This window comes from Cornus florida, unplaced genomic scaffold, assembly GCF_030987335.1.
Source record: "Cornus florida cultivar Cherokee Brave unplaced genomic scaffold, ASM3098733v1 CherokeeBrave_3.0.0_Hap2_Chr07, whole genome shotgun sequence".
Classification (NCBI taxonomy): Eukaryota; Viridiplantae; Streptophyta; class Magnoliopsida; order Cornales; family Cornaceae; genus Cornus; species Cornus florida.
The window spans coordinates 84,222,396-84,239,389 of NW_026775577.1; the positions used below are offsets into that span (position 1 = coordinate 84,222,396).

Here is a 16,994-nt window from a genome sequence, read left to right on the forward strand (position 1 = left end):
TTAAAGGAAGTTGTCAATCCAAAGGAAAGAGACTCAGAAACCATTTCTGAGCACTCGAGATGACACTAAGCGATGAGAAACTGAACTTAGACAAGAAATTTCAACGAAAAAAATTCATCAGTGAAATTCTGAGGAAAAAGAAAAGGAAGGAAATGACTAGATCATTACAACCTACCCTCCTTAAAGAGATTTCATCCTCGAAATCAGGAACATTCCCAGAAGAACCGAAGAAGGACCGTACACAAGGTTACACCAAGGAATAGATCATAAAGTACCCAAGGATAACTCCAAAGGTCTCAAGATCAACGAAAGGACACGAAACCACGAACCGTGAGACACCTCTCCAACAAATTGACATACTAACCCAATGTCAACCACCCCAAGGAGATCAAGGCAACTACACATCAAAACAAGGAACACAACCAGAAGTAACATGGTGGCATGAATACTGACTAGAACCCGCCCACAACGAACCCAAGGTGTGGTAGCATCCACAGTGTCAAGTGCCTGCCCACATTCACATTACTAGCTAGGTAATGCAAGGTAGCATTGACGGCAATTAGCACTCGCCCACACACAACCTGTACGGTAGCATGACAGTATAAAGCCCTAATTCATCACCTGCCCCCAACAAGCTTACCCGTGAAACCTATCGATACAAATGACATCAATGTCAAAATGATCATTACCAAAAGCACCACGGAAACCAGGCATTTTGTGAGAGTTGCGATATGGTCCAAAATGTCCGGCCGGACCATTCTGGCCAATCCAAAACTTTGACAGCAATGTCATAAGCACCGTTACACTTAAGGCCTTAAAACCTCAATACTGGAAAAACTGACAACCACAAGTCTCAAAACACTGTTGTCAACCACGCCAGTCACGAATCCAAAGCCTGACAAGTCTATGCCTTCAAGCCAATGGATCGGACTTTATAAATCAAACAACATCATCATCGCCTTAGTCACAATGACTCCCAACAAGACAATGCACCCAAAATCCTCCACATCATGCTAAAGCTGACCTACTACAAGGCTACGCCTAGGAATCAAGACATCGGATCAAGCTCACACACACAATCCTGACAACCAAGGTCATACAACCCCAAGCATAGTACGAAATGATAAAAAGGAATGAACTAATAAAGCAATTAGTTATAAAACATATACACATATGCAAGTATACACAAGGATACTAAGCAAAATTGAAACAGAAACGCAATATATATATGTGTGCAAGTATACATCCACAAGTATACTAAGAAGTACTAAATCCATGGTAGACAAGTATACAGGCTCAAGTAAACTAAACTAAAACGAAATAAAGTATACAACGTGCAAGCACACTAGGTACAAGTACACTAAACGTAAGCGAAAATCTATGCACCAAACAACTAAACACATAGTGTACAGGGGCAATCAAATATGCTACCTATCACATAGGGGTCAAGCATCAGAGACATGCTACACATCACCTATGACGCCAACATGACAAAAAGATATAGTACATAGAAGACACATCATCTATATCATCACATAACCACCAAATAGTCACACCCCCTAACATGTTTCTAAGGCATGCTCAAAACAATAAGGCATATAAACATGTAAAAATGACTATGCAAATTAACAATCCCATAAAATCAAGAGCAAGAAGGGATGAAATGCTTTTCAGAAGGACAAACTCACAAAAAGGAATCTCAAAAACCCGGATGAGTTCGATCTCTCACCGTAAGGAAAGGAATCATCTCCCAGAATGAACACTAAGGTCCCTAAAACAAAGAGTCTAAAAGTCTTTCCCAAGACTGGCTAAAACATAAGGTGGAATCCTAATGCTACACAAAACAAACAACGATGTAATTGATAGTCCTAATACTAACCATTATAAGACACCAACAAGAGAACTCAACTCAAGATGCCAATGAGTTCGATGAGAACTCTATAGGATTCTGTCGGAACCCTAAACATAAAATCCCAAGTCTCCAAGGATGAGGGAGAGTAATTAATTACACAAATGTAATTAATTACACGAAACCACTCACACCCCAACCTTAGCTCGTAAGAGCTGTCCAAGGCAAGACAAAAAGAATCCTAGGTCAACGCACCTATCAAATCTCCAACCGTCACTTTAAGAAGAAGAAACGCGAGGACCTCGCCATTGAGGCTCACGAAAATAAAACTCCCAATCCCCAAGGAAGGACTCGAGTCAATCTGACCTATCGTCCCATGACGCTAGAAACACGATACCAATGACGTCACCACATCGAGGTCACCATGAAACCCCAAGAGATGATGCCCTAGCATCAATCTCAACCAACCAAGCTGGAACAACCCACAATGCCTAACCAAGACATAAAAGTAAGTAGTTGACACGTAACATAGCAATAGACTACAAACCCACACAAGTAGTAAAGGATCACATAAGGCATGTCGATACACGCAACATATAGTTATGCTAAGGATAACAAGCACATACAATACGCTAAAATAGACAAGCATAACCAATATGCTAAACAGACAAGCGTAAATCAATACGCTAAAGCAGACAAGCATATACAATGTACTGAAGCCGACAAGCATATATAGTATGCTAGGGCAGACAAGCGCGTACAACATGCTAAGACCTATAAGTATAAACAATGTACTCAGACAAACTAGCACATACAATATACTAAAACAACAACCATATATATCATGTTGAGACAGTTAAAATAAACTTCCAAACATACGTCCACATAAGCACGTAAACATGTGATCACATTCAACATGTTATCAAGAAGTAAATAAAAACATAGAGCATGGCAACACAAGCATGATATGCACCCAAAACCCATCATCCTAAGGTTTTCGAACCTAACATCTCTGATACCACCTGTGACAGCCCTGGTTTTTCAACCCAGTGCGTCATGTGATGAACCGAAGATTGACCCGATAACGGATCCAGATGCGGAAGCAAAAATTAAAACAACAGTCTCCCAAGGCACAACATGCCTCTAAGACACTTTGATGACCTTCCATGAGGTCATGAAACTCAAAGAGAACTGACACAGAAGCAAAAGATCAAAAATATGACAAATAAGCCCCAGGGGAAAAATAGTCATTTTGCAAAAATATGGATTCAGGTGCTACCGAGCACACCGTTGGAAAGACAATGAAAAACTAATCATGATGGACTCAAGAATCGCATGATTCGGAGTCTGGACGAAGGAGAAACGACAAAACAAAGAAAAACGGACATATAAAGCAAAAATGGTAAACTGGTAATTATTTATAAATATCTAGGCATAACCGAGCACACCGTTTAATAGACGATGAAAAATTAGTCAAGTTCAAAAAAAAGTTTACTCGATTTGGAGTCCGGACGTGGGAGAAAGGTCAAAAACAAAAACAATGTCGCGGCGGCCCGACGAGGGTCACGACTTCTACAGTGCTGCCGACTCACTACTGCTGCAACTGAGAGTAAAAACAGGTATCGAAACGGACTTTTTTGGAAAAACTCAAAGAAGAAAACCCCCCCTAAAATCAAGTTTTCTACTCGGAAAAGTGAACGGAAACAAAAAAAAAAATGCATTGTAAAATGCCAAGAATGCTCCCAAGAAAATCAGGTCAAGAGGGTAAAAATCAGTCCTAGCTACTGCCCAAGGAAATGGAATGGGGCTTCAGGAAGTTTTTAAATTGCCTAAATTGAAAATGCAATATTAAAATACACCCACAAGACCCCCGGAAGTTTCGGATTAGTCGTCACGCTTTTCAAGAAAAAGTTGATGAATAGTACCAAGTACACTTGTATAATTCAGCAAAAACCTGGCAGCAAGGATTTTTCGGAAAAAAATGGGTTTTTGAGGGCCAAGATGACGTTTTTTAGAAAAACACAAAGAAAAAACCCCCTCCGAAATCGAGTTTTCAGCCCGACCATGTAGGCAAAAATGAAAAAAAACACATTAAAAAATACCCAAAATGCCCCTGGAACAGAATAGGGTAAAAACTCAAAAAAATACAACCTTAAGTTTTTGTTTCGTCAAGAAGGGTATTGTGTGCCAAAGTGAACATGTAAGTATATGTAATATGATAAAGTAGACCTACTACAATAGCCTACGGCCTCATGGCATATTGCATGTAAAATATGACCCTTCAATGCATGAAATCTCCTAACTTCCATAAGCAACAATGAAGTTAAAAATTTGCATTCATATCACATAAAGTGTCTTTGGCCCTTGGCATTATTACATACAAGTCAAATACATTGCATAGAGTGTACTTATGTACACATTACATAAATGAAATCAAATATACACATTTTAACCTAAAAGACTACAAGTGGCATTTCAAACCAACCTTTACAAGAATTAAAACCTTCAAGTCTACAATCATCCAAGCAATGATGAACATCACGAACCAAGTCTTCGTACCTGAACAAATCCCCCAGTAACTTCGGGGTGAGTAAACAAGTTTACTCGTAGAGAATGAGCATGCATAGATTCGATTTCTTACAGATTTTTTAGACTAACATGAAACAGTTCAAAAGGATCATGCCACCTAACGTCTATGTCAAGGCGAGACTCAGGGATCATCATAAGTTATTGATTCGATATGCTGCAGAGGTAAGTGTTTATCCCCAATACGATAATGGCATATGCGCTTCTATCAATGAAGCACGAATAACCTCCAACAAGTGGTGATTTTTTCGCTCTGCAACTCTGTTCTACTGGGTGTATTGGAACAAGTGGTTTGATGAATAGTTTTATGTGCTTCTAAATACTGCTGAAGGTCAAAACTCTAATATTCTCCACCATTGTCACTACGGAGAACTTGAACATGTGCATTGTATTGAGCTGCAACCATTTTATGAAACTTCTAAAACAATAAGTTCACTTCACCTTTAGACTTCATCGAGCATAACCAGGTCATCTTGTTACAGTCATCAATAAAAGTAACAAACCAATGGAATCCACCTAAAGTAGTAACTTTGGACGGACCCCAAACATTAGAATGTAAAATCATAAAAGGAAGTAGACTTTTATGCAAACATAATGGATACGACACATGGTGGCTCTTTGCTAGTTCACAAATATCACAGCGGAAACTAAAAACATCAAATTTTGCAAACAAACTAGGAAATAATTTTTTCAAATAACCAAAGGAAGCATGCCCCAGACGTCGATGCCACAGCCAGATTTCAGATTTTTTTTGCTCCCCCTCGGAACCATCCACTGTCAATGCTTCTTGTAGCTTGTCCAAACTTTTGGACATCAAGTCTAAGTAATACAGTTTCCCTCACCTAATACGACAACCAATCGTCTGCTTTGTTTGGATGTCCTTAACACACAAAAATTGGCCAAAAAATGACAACACAAGATAAAGATGTGGTTATTTGGGAAACTGACAAAAGATTATAATCTAAAGAAGGAACAACTAATACAAAATCTAAATGCAGATGATTAATAAGTGTTAAAGATCCTTCCCCAATAACTGGGGTCGAAATCCCATTGGCAGTAGAAACAAATTTGTGTGAAGATGAATTAAGAGGTGAGACCTGTCTAGAATCAAATGTCATATGATCTGTGGCACCAAAATCAATTATCCATGCACTATTAGCAACATGTGTAGAAATATTGAAATTCTTACCACCAGTATATGTTATCTTAACAACTGCTGCAGTGGAGGTCTTTGTTGAATTCTTCTTCCAACGGCGATGACCCCACCATTTCAGATATTCCACAAGTTTGAAACAGCGACTATTGGTATGACCAGTCTGGTTGCAATGAACGCATTTGTAGGTAGATTTGTCTGCTCCAGATGATTCAATATATTTTCCATCTTTTTTTAACCGGTTTATCACAGAACCATTTTTTCAAATGAGGTAACAAAACTGGTTTAGTTTTGAACTAATCCAGAACTAGAATAGTATTACACTTGTGACCAAACAGAGGGTTTGGATATAATATTATATATATATATATGATAGTCAAAAGAACAAATATATGGTCTATACCATGGAGAAGACGAACCAGCGGTGATGCGGCAGTGGCGGGTCATCCGCAGATCGGCGCCTGGTTTGGGATTTTGGAAAGCCGCCACATAGAGCGGCTTGATCTAGATTCTGACGGCGATTATCGCCGGCGGGGACTGTGATCTGAATCGATCTCGGTAAATGGCGGCGGAGATCGGCTTCGGCTTAGAGATCTGGCGATGCGCGCAGCGGCTGGTTCGGCCTTGATGAGGACACGGCCGGTGGACAGCGCGAAGGGAAAAACGTCAGCTCGTGATGGGGATTGCTCGATTTGAAGATGGTGGTGAGCTCGGTAGTTGTGGAATAGCAGCGGTGGCGAGCTTGGGGATGGAGAGCTCGCGGCGGCGGATGACAGAGATCAGCTTTGGCGGCAGCGGTGGCAGCTAGATGATCCGATCGGCGGTGAGAGCAGTGAAGGAGACTGATTCGGTGCCGGTGGTAACAGAGATGGCTAGCGTGGACTTCCAGCGTGCGCTGCAGATCCGGCGACGGCGACTGATTCGGTGCTGACTGATTTGGCGCAGGCTGTAGATCTGGCGACTAATTCGGGCTGTGGCTTGTAATATTAGCGGGTAAGGGTGTGTGTATGGATATGGGTATGGATCTGTGTATGAGTATGTGTATAGGTCTGGTGTAGGAATGGGTCTATGAATTTCAAAGATAAATTCAAAAGATTCAAAGAGATTCACAGGTACTGTTTAGAATGGCTATGATACCATCTTGAAATTGATGATTTTTACTCATGGTGTTATATTCAATTTATAGAATAAGACTTACTCAACAGTTTTGATTCTCGATTGGCTTACTTTAAGTATCAAGATTAAGTCCTAATTTTTTGCATATGTTATTTGAGTTGGTCGGGTTGATCTACCAATCTAGTCACAATCATTGTCACGTTGCATCCCGGGGTGGGGCAGGGGAAAATGCGTCATTCTTGATTGTTCTTCCAGGAGAGGTGTGGATGAGTAATCGGGGGCATTATGTTAAACATTGTAATAATGTACTTTAGTTACAGAATTAGTTTTAAGTTTAAATTATGTACAACTATGGAGAATTTCTATAGAATTTTAATTTTTTGGCTAATGGGGTTCCGCAGAATATATGAACCATGCTCTTTTGGTTTCTAAACGAGGGAGCTAAGAACATATGAAATCCAGTCTTAGTGATGTGAGATTTCCTTTTGCAATTGATACATTGACATCCTCCACAGAACTATTGTAAGATCTTTATCTTTCTATTTTTTCAATCAGATGCGAGATAGATATGAGATAAGAGTGTTTTTGGGAGACTCTAAAGTGGAAGAACACTTAGTGTATTGTAAGAGCTTTTATCTTTTTGTTTTTCAAGGTCAGATTTGAGTTAGGGATATGAGACAGTTTGTTGGCAGACCCTGAAGTGGAAGAACACTTGGTCCAGCAGATTAATTGTAAAAACTGATGAGGGTTTTTTTATATTGTTGTGTTAGTTGAACAGCTAGCTGTTAAAAGGGGAAATTTTTATAAGAAGTTGATAAGGAGGTATACGCATGTACATTATATACGAAATATAGGACAATATTTTTCCTTTCTTCCTCAGATAAGATTTGTTTAGGTATATGAGAGCATTTGGCAATGCATAAAATATTTAATGAGTGAGGTTGCATAAGCTGTTGGTTTAGCAATTCGAGGGATTGAAGATGGCAGTGTTTTTTAGCTGGTAAAATCACAATGTGAAGGAGCTTGGATTTTGATTTTTGGTGTTGATTAAAATGATGATGCTTAGCCTGGCCAATAAATATGGAATATCCACTTCGAATATGGTTTAACGGTTTACTCGCTGAACTTTGGAACTTAGTAAGTCCAGTCTGGGGTTCGAGTCCTGCAGTGACTTACCCGATCCGTGTGGAGAGGTGCCCTTCTGGGTCCTCGGAGATTGGTCGGGTTGTTGAGGGGTCCTAAAAATTCGTGCCATCCCAGACACTCTAGGTTAACTAAAAAAAAAAATTAAAGATGGAATGATGTAAGAAGTTCAAACTATAAGCGGCTTGGTGCAATTGTTGTCCCTAGCAGCTTCTCGTTTATCTGTACCCTCCTCAGCAACCATATGAAGGGTTGACCCTAAGTTCACGTGATTTAAATTCATGGATCATTATTATTTGTTGAACAACCATATGTTTTATTATATAATTTGGTATCCAAGGACTTTCTTTTGGTATCCATTTTTTACTCCTATGAAGGCATGAGCTACGGAGAGAAATCAAAAAAAAATAAACATCTGTACAACTATAAACTAGAAAACAATAAAAGGATAATGCCATTTTCGTAGAGAACACGGTTGCATTTAGCATATATAACAAGCCTTTTAAACCCTTTAGTTATCCTTAGTGGACGAGTAAGGATTTTCAGAAATAATACCCACAACCATCAAGTTCTTTCTCACTTAAGAGGTACCAACATTCCAAACAAGTATTGAAAGAAAAAAACTTCAAGTATGCCATTTTTCAACCATTTCTAACTAATTTTCTAAAATTTCAACAACAAATAAGCAAATATGATACTCCACTCCACACATCAAGTAAGATGATCATGCAAATTAAAACAACTCTAACATTCTTGTTCAATTTATATAATCAATTTTGTGTTTCAGAATTTTTTTCTATTTATTAATTCATTTGCTGATTTGCAAAGAACCTAGATTTTACATGTTTCTGAATTTTTATTGGGGTTTTAGTATATGAAATGGGATGATTTGCACTCTTTTAATGGTCTGCTTATGTGTCTTTTGACAGACAAAATGGAGAATCACATATAGCCGATATCAAGACATATTTTTTATTTGAGAATTTGAATGCCAGAGCACAATGGCAATTGATTGAAGTAATTGAGATGGGGGAAGCCACAGGGGATAACGCAAGATTAGTTCGACAACAAATTAACAATAATAATATTTTAATGAAAAATTTAAAAACGAAAATAATTACACATATAAAAAATGATAGTAGGGATATTGAATTCAAGGTGACTTCCATTTGCAACATCAGTTGGATTCATCTGCCTATAAGACATGCAACTCAAAACCACCAAGAAGATTAAATTTAAACCATGAGATGGATAATTATCATGATGATGTGTGCACATATCTTATTGCCGCAACAATTAACTTGTGTTTCGTATGTTTCATTATTTACAATATTCTATTTTTCGCATGAATATATCTTATATGCGTATTAAAAGTATCAGTTTCAACGCTAAGGCGTGTTACTGTTAGGTAAAGACACTAAATCAATTGATTTTCAAGGACATAAAAACCATCACAATCTCAAAGGGGCTGTGCCCTGTAGATCTGTGTTATAGAATTGTTGTACGCAAATTCAGTCACAGAAAGAATCTGGTTCCAGCTACTAATATGGTCACCAACATGACAATGAAGCGGGTCACCCAAGTTGCGATTAATAACCTCAATTTGGCGTGAAAATAAGACGAAAATTTTAGTTTTATATTCAGCATCTTTCATAATTTGTTCGAATGTAAATTAATTTTAAAAGGGAGATTATATTTGCATTCCAAACTTTTTTTTATTGGGTTCTATTGTTTGATTTAAATGAATTTCTTTCCTTTTTTAAAAAAATAAAAAATTCAGTATGTTGGTTAAAATGAAAGTTGTGTGACAAAACTGTAATCTCTTCAATATAGTTGTGTCAATAGACTATAGTCCACTGCATGATCTTAAAATATACTTGATATGTTGACAAGACCAATCACTGACACCAGACTTTTACATTTGTTACTATTCTATTGTTTACAACCTAAATTTTTTTTTTTTTTCATTATTGATCCATCTTGTCAAATTTTATAGCTCTATTTATATTTTACTATCCAATTGAAAGTTTTTTACTGACGTTGTTAGATGATTTTTGACAAACTCAATTCAGCAGACAAAATTAAAGAAAACACAGAAATAAAATTTGAATTTAAAATTGATATATATATATATATATATATATATATATATAGTATGAACAAAATTAAAGAAAACACAAAAATAGAAAAAAGCTAAGTGGACCAGGCGCATAATCATGAACATGCATGGAGGGGCCACTCTGTAAAGTTTCAAGTAATTAGTTTTCATGTGGCTTGGACTAGTTTTGGAAGGGATCATGAAATAGATAAATCATTTTTCATAAAGTAAAGAAACAATTTGCTAGTAAAGAAACAACTGGCCCAAAAAATATTAGGAATATCACTATAGATATCTTTGAAAAAATTTTATCGTATTGACCCTATTTGGACCGGCAGCATCAATAGTCATTTGTGATTTTTCTGCAAGATTTTTTTTTATTTTTTATTTTCTATTTTCTATTTTGTTTGTTTCTGGCTCAAAAAGTATTAGGAATATCACTATAGATATCCTAGAGAAAATTTTGTCGTAACTCTATTTGGACTGGCAGCATCAATGGTCATTCGTGATCTTTTCTGCAAGATTATTTTTTATTTTCTATTTTCTATTTTCTATTTTCTATTTTCCTTCTTCTGATTCCTTCTCCTCAATGGCTTGCGATTCATCCGCTCCCTCCAAATTAACCGACTCATTTATTAAAAGCATCAACATCCAGAGGTCTGCTGTATGGGGCCGCCCAATGCAATTGTCATTGCTGCAGGTAATATACATATTTTCTTGGCACGTGGCAGTGAGGAAAAAGAAAAACAAATTAAATTAATTTTATTTATTATTATTATTTTTATTTAAACATAAAAAATTAGAGACAAGTTATTTTATTTTTAACTTGTCACTAAGGCCATGTTTGGGAAGTGTTGTGTAGTGTAGTGTAATGCTCTAACTTAGAACAGAACAAGTGTTTTGTAATATGGTGTTCTGAAATGAGAATAAAACATGTTTGACAACGAAAATTTATTTCAAAAAATTGTGGAATAAAAATATGGTAGAACATGTTTGGTAAGGTATTTCGTTTCAAGAAATATGAGAACAAAACAAGTTTAGCAGAATTAAAGTGTAATCAAAATCACTAAAAAAAAAATTATGAAATATCTTTTTTTTTAAGTGACAAATTCCAAAACTATAATTTACCAAAAAAAATTATAAGTTTTCCTTTATTAAAAAATTACCAATAAAAACCTGTAAATATTACCAATAAATTCCATTGCATGAAGTTAGTACGAGTGTTGGGTTTTTTTTATTAAAAAATTACCAATAAAAACATGTAAATAGAAAATTTGCTTCTTCATAGTACCCTTTTACTAAAAATAGAAAAACAAATTTGATCATATATTATATTATCTAATAATAAGTCACAATTTGTTTCCTTTGTTCTTTTCTTTCTTCATTTTATTTTTTATTTTTTAAATTTCAGATAGACAAATATAAAAAATGAGGATTAAAGCTATTTTAATATATATATATATATATATATATATAGAAAAACAAAATTTTAAACCCATTGATCATTCCCAAGAAAAGAAGTCAGCTAAGTGTCACGGGCTTAGAGTTTCAGCACCACTCTAGCTGCTCCCGTGCGGCACCAAGACGTTGCTTTCACTCTCGCAAGTACTTGGTCAGCCTAACTCCCGTGCACACCTTAGCCAACACACTCCCCTCGTGCGCTTACTAGTGTTGTAGTTGCCCTCGCCCTCTCCTCACTTGGCTTGCACACTCACACACACTAAGGCACTTAAGTTGGCAAGGAAAGAACACTTCTATTACTTCAAAGAATGCTTTGTACAAGGCTAACACTCAAGCTCTCTACAAGGCTCTCAAGACTCACTCTAGGACTTGTTCCCTACAAAATGAAGTCCTACCTCTATTTATAGGCATCCCCATCCCTAATGGACGGCTAGGATGCATTCTAACCAACGGTGGAGATTGATTATCTAGAATCTTCTCCCACCTTCTTCACACTTCCATACTTATCTACTAGTATCTACAACATTCTAGAATTCTCCATACTACTCCACAAAACTCTGGAGAACTCTAGAACCTTCCACACACTTCTACACATTTCTACACATATCTAGAATCTTCCACATAACTCTAGACTATTCCGGAAGACTCTAGAAAATCCACTTGCCATGCAGTTGCCATGCAGCGTCCTCCTCAGCGTCTGCGTGTCGCCTGCGTGGCACAACCTCCATAGGCGGGGCGTGACATTCTCCCCCACCCATTTCCGTGACGCCCTCGTCACGATTTCTTCAGCTGACCCAGCCTCTCGCAGGTCATCAGCACTTGCGCATATGTCCTTGGCCCAAACGTACGAGCGCCCTTCGGGAGATGTGAAGTCCTCACGAGCTCCATCGTGTTGACTGCCACCTCTGGACTCTCCTTCCTGCCCACGAGCGGCACCATACATGCGGCCTTGCCTTCCTCGCCTCCAAGTATCATCAACGCACCAAGGCATGGTAGTGGCGCGGCGTTGTTCCTGTCCATGAACTCCAGCCCCAGCACCATGTCGTGGTCGTCCATCTCTGCAACTTGGAAGTCAGCCTTGCCCTTCCATCCTTGCATGCATAGCTCCACCTCCTTGCACACTCTACTCACGCGTGCCTCCTTGGAGTTGACGGCCTTGATCCAGCCCTCCGTCTTGCGCATCTCCAAGCCAAGTCGTTGCGCCTCCTCCGGGGTAATGAAGTTGTGTGTAGCACCCGTGTCTACCAACGCTTGCACGGCTTTGCCACCAACCTGCGCATCCACATAGCGCACCCCAGCTACTTTCTTCGCCTTACCCTTTTTCTTGGTGTCATGCGCCATGCTACTCAGCATCTGCATAGCCCCCATGCACCTGTCTTCGTCGCTGCCCGTATCATCCACCTTGCCCTTGTCCTTATCCTTCACAAGGGCGCTCATGGTCTTCTTGTTGGGGCAGTGTCGCAATATGTGCGGCCCTTCGCACAAGTAGCACTTCGGCTCCCACTTGCCCTTATCGCGGCGCTCCCCTTTGCCACTAGCCTTAGACCTCTCTCCATGGTCCTTGCCTTTATCATGACGTGGGCGTCTCTCCTCATCGCTGTGCTCATCATCACTAGACTTGGGCGAGCCCCGTTTCTTGAAGCGCCGGTCTCCCCCACCTTTGCCGTGGTCCCTCCTGGGAGACGTGGCCCTCTTGTCATCGCGCCTAAAGTCTTCGAGGCGCTCCGCTATAGCCATTGCGGATGCCAAGTCTCTAGGCTCCCTCCTCCTTAGCTCCGTGGCCACCCAAGACTGCAGCCCATCAATGAACAAGCACACACGTTGCCGCTCCGGCATCTCTGGGATCTCCAGCATCAAGTTGGAGTACTCCTTCACATACTCCCTTATGCTGCCCTTCTGCTTCAGGCGCCTTAGGTTGATCATGGCCAGGTCCTCAACGCACTCAGGGTAGAACTGCCTCTTGAGCTGTCTCTTGAACTCCTCCCATGTGTCAACTGCTCTTGCGCCTCTACCAGTGAAGCGCTGCCTCCACCATAGAGCGGCGGTGTCTGTGAGGTACATAGTGCCTGTCTGCACCTTCTCCCCATCATCCTCGATCTCCATGCACTCGAAGTACCGCTCCATGTGCCAAAAGAAGTTGTCAATCTGGCGCGCATTCCTTGCCCCATCGTACTCCTTGGGCTCCGGCGCCTTCTTCTTCCTTGGCTTCACCACGACCTCGCGCGCCTGGGAGAACTCCTTCTTGCACTCGGCAATCTCCACGCGCAAGTCGTCTACCAAATCATGCAAGTCCCTTTCTTTCTCTTGCGCCTTGTTGGCGATGCCATCAATCAGCTCGTAGAGCTCCGCCATCCTTCTCTCGAGCCTATTAAACTTGGTCTCCGTGTAGACCAAGTGTATGGCAAGCTTCTCCTCCAAGCTCTGCTCTAAGATGTGGACTTGGTGGTCTCCTCCGCTAGCCATGTCTACTCCAACAAAGCTCCCTTGACGAACCTGCTCTGATACCAACTGTCACGGGCTTAGAGTTTCAACACCACTCTAGCTGCTCCCGTGCGGCACCAAGACGTTGCTTTCACTCTCGCAAGTACTTGGTCAGCCTAACTCCCGTGCACACCTTAGCCAACACACTCCCCTCGTGTGCTTACTAGTGTTGTAGTTGCCCTCGCCCTCTCCTCACTTGGCTTGCACACTCACACACACTAAGGCACTTAAGTTGGCAAGGAAAGAACACTTCTATTACTTCAAAGAATGCTTTGTACAAGGCTACCACTCAAGCTCTCTACAAGGCTCTCAAGACTCACTCTAGGACTTGTTCCCTACAAAATGAAGTCCTACCTCTATTTATAGGCATCCCCATCCCTAATGGACGGCTAGGATGCATTCTAACCAACGGTGGAGATTGATTATCTAGAATCTTCTCCCACCTTCTTCACACTTCCATACTTATCTACTAGTATCTACAACATTCTAGAATTCTCCATACTACTCCACAAAACTCTGGAGAACTCTAGAACCTTCCACACACTTCTACACATTTCTACACATATCTAGAATCTTCCACATAACTCTAGACTATTCTGGAAGACTCTAGAAACTCCACTTGCCATGCAGTTGCCATGCAGCGTCCTCCTCAGCGTCTGCGTGTCGCCTGCGTGGCACAACCTCCATAGGCGGGGCGTGACATAAGGCTTTTCACTCTACATATATTATTAATCTCTAAATAATTAAGAATAAACTAAGAATAATCTTGTCAATCTTGTGCATGTGGTGTATCAAACCATAGGATGAGAATCAAACAAAATGTCCATGTGAATCACTGTATGCAAGTCAGAACAAGTGGTTTGAAGTGTTGCATTTGCTACAGTGAAAGTTGGGCCTTGAATGAAGTCGGAACAAACAAGAACACCAATTTGGTGTTCCAAGATTTCAGCCTTTTTTACACAGTGTTCTGCAAAGTGTTCTGAAAATGGCTTACTGTTCACATTCTGGAGCAATACACCACACTACACTACACTACAGACACCAAACAGGCCCAAATTGGGAAACTAAACAAAACTTATGGTGAACCTTAGAATTGTAAAAGGTAATTTAATGTGATTACACGTGGTTGGTAGCATATAAGTGATGCAGAGAGAGTCAGAAAGGGAATGCTTAGGCCATCTGAGTGGGCTTGTAGAAGCTTAATTTCCGCAAGCCAAGAGCTGTTTGGATGCACAGTGCCCTAGCTAAACTTCGTGGGCTCCATTTTTGCTCGAGGGCCAGCTTGCGATATTTAGCGAGTCGGCCCGCGATCCCTGCCCATTTTTTTCTTTTTTTTTTTTTTTTTGGAAAACAACGCCATTTTGGATTGCTTATTTTGTCTTATCCCATGGCTACTGGAATAGTGGCCACATCTAAAAATAAGTTATTTTGAGCTCCTTTTAGAAAGAAAAAAAAAATTTAAAATAAAATTCATTAAATAAAAAATATATTGTTTAGGCACTGTTTATTGAAAAAAAAAAATTATTTGGGCCAAAAATAAATTCAAAAAGTTTTTTTTTTTCTTTTTTTTTCCTCTTAAAATATATATATATATATATATATATATATATATATATATATTTGGCTTTAAATTTTAAATGTGTACCACAAACAATGCATTTGGCCGTTAAGGCACTGTTTGGCCGACACAAATAGTGCCTTAACAGCTATAATTTTTTAAAATATATATATATAATTTTTTTTTTTAAACTTTTGTAAAAAAAATAATTAAAATTACAAATTCATCTACTTATTCCCATAAGATTTTGTAATCCTTATTTTCTTATTCCAATTCATTATTTTGTAATCCTTATTTATTTGGGCCAAAAATAAATTTAAAAAAAGTTTTTTTTTTTATAAAATTTTTTGTAAAAAAAAAAAAATTAAAATTACAAATTCATTTACTTATTCCCATAGGATTTTGTAATACTTATTTTCTTATTCCAATTCATTATTTTTAATCTTAAAAAATCATTACATAATAAAAATTCTAAGATACGAAATGTCATAACATCTTAAAAGCAAACAAAATGCAGCATAAATTAAACATTTTCATCAGCATAGCGATTTCACAAATTTTTCATCAAATCATTCCTCAACCGCGTATTTATCTCTCTGTTGCGAATCTGAAGTTGGCAAGAGGATATGTGTGCCACTAAAATCGATACGTATCGACTTAAAGTGGGAATAGGGATTGCATTCTTCGGTGGTGGAGTCCATTTTCCAACATTTACGTGACGCGCATCTTCAATGATCATATTATGAAGGATACACGTTTTCATTATGAGGCGCAACTCATCTTTCTCCCAGTAACGCACTGGTTCTTGCGTTATTACCCACTTGATCTGCAATACCCCAAAAGCCCGTTCCACATCTTTCCTTGCTGCCTCTTGTCGCTGAGCAAATAATTTTTCTTTTGTAGTAGTTGGGTGTGGGATTGTGTGCATCAAAGTTGCCCACTTAGGATATATACCATCAGACAGGTAATACCCCATTCTATAGTGATGTCCATTCACCACATAATTAACCGGAGGTAATTGGCCATTGACGATATCGTTGAATACCGAAGAATGATCCAACACATTTATATCATTGTGTAAACCCGGCATTCCAAAGAATGCATGCCAGATCCACAAATCTTGTGAGGCAACTGCTTCCAATATGAGAGTATTCTTAACAGATCGTCCCCTATGTGTGTCGTGACACTGTATTGGGCAATTCTTCCACTCCCAGTTCATACAGTCAATAGAACCAAGCATACCCGGAAAATCCTCTCTGCTCCCCTTCTTCAAGCAGCCGTGCTATGTCGGCTTTGTTGGGTGGGCGCATATACTCCTCTGCATACACAACAACAATAGCATTACAAAATGCCTTCAAGCATTTAATGGCAGTGCTCTCGTCGATTTTAATACACTCATCATAGTGATTGGTTGCACAACCATATGCAAGTATACGAACATCATTTATCATCTTCTGTATAGAAGACAACCCCAGACGACCAGTCGCATCCTTTTTTTGGACAAATTAGTCATCATAAGCTTTAACATCATTAAGGATACGAAGAAAAA

The 16,994-nt window shown here is 39.1% G+C and overlaps 1 protein-coding gene across 1 annotated transcript; it reads right to left on the reverse strand.

The window, feature by feature from the left end:
- Positions 1-15,995: 15,995 nt before the first annotated feature.
- LOC132266354 (uncharacterized) lies at positions 15,996-16,664 on the reverse strand. Its single transcript, XM_059767209.1, has one exon. The coding sequence runs from the start codon at positions 16,662-16,664 to the stop codon at positions 15,996-15,998; it is 669 nt and encodes a 222-aa protein (XP_059623192.1).
- Between the last annotated feature and the right edge of the window lie 330 nt (positions 16,665-16,994).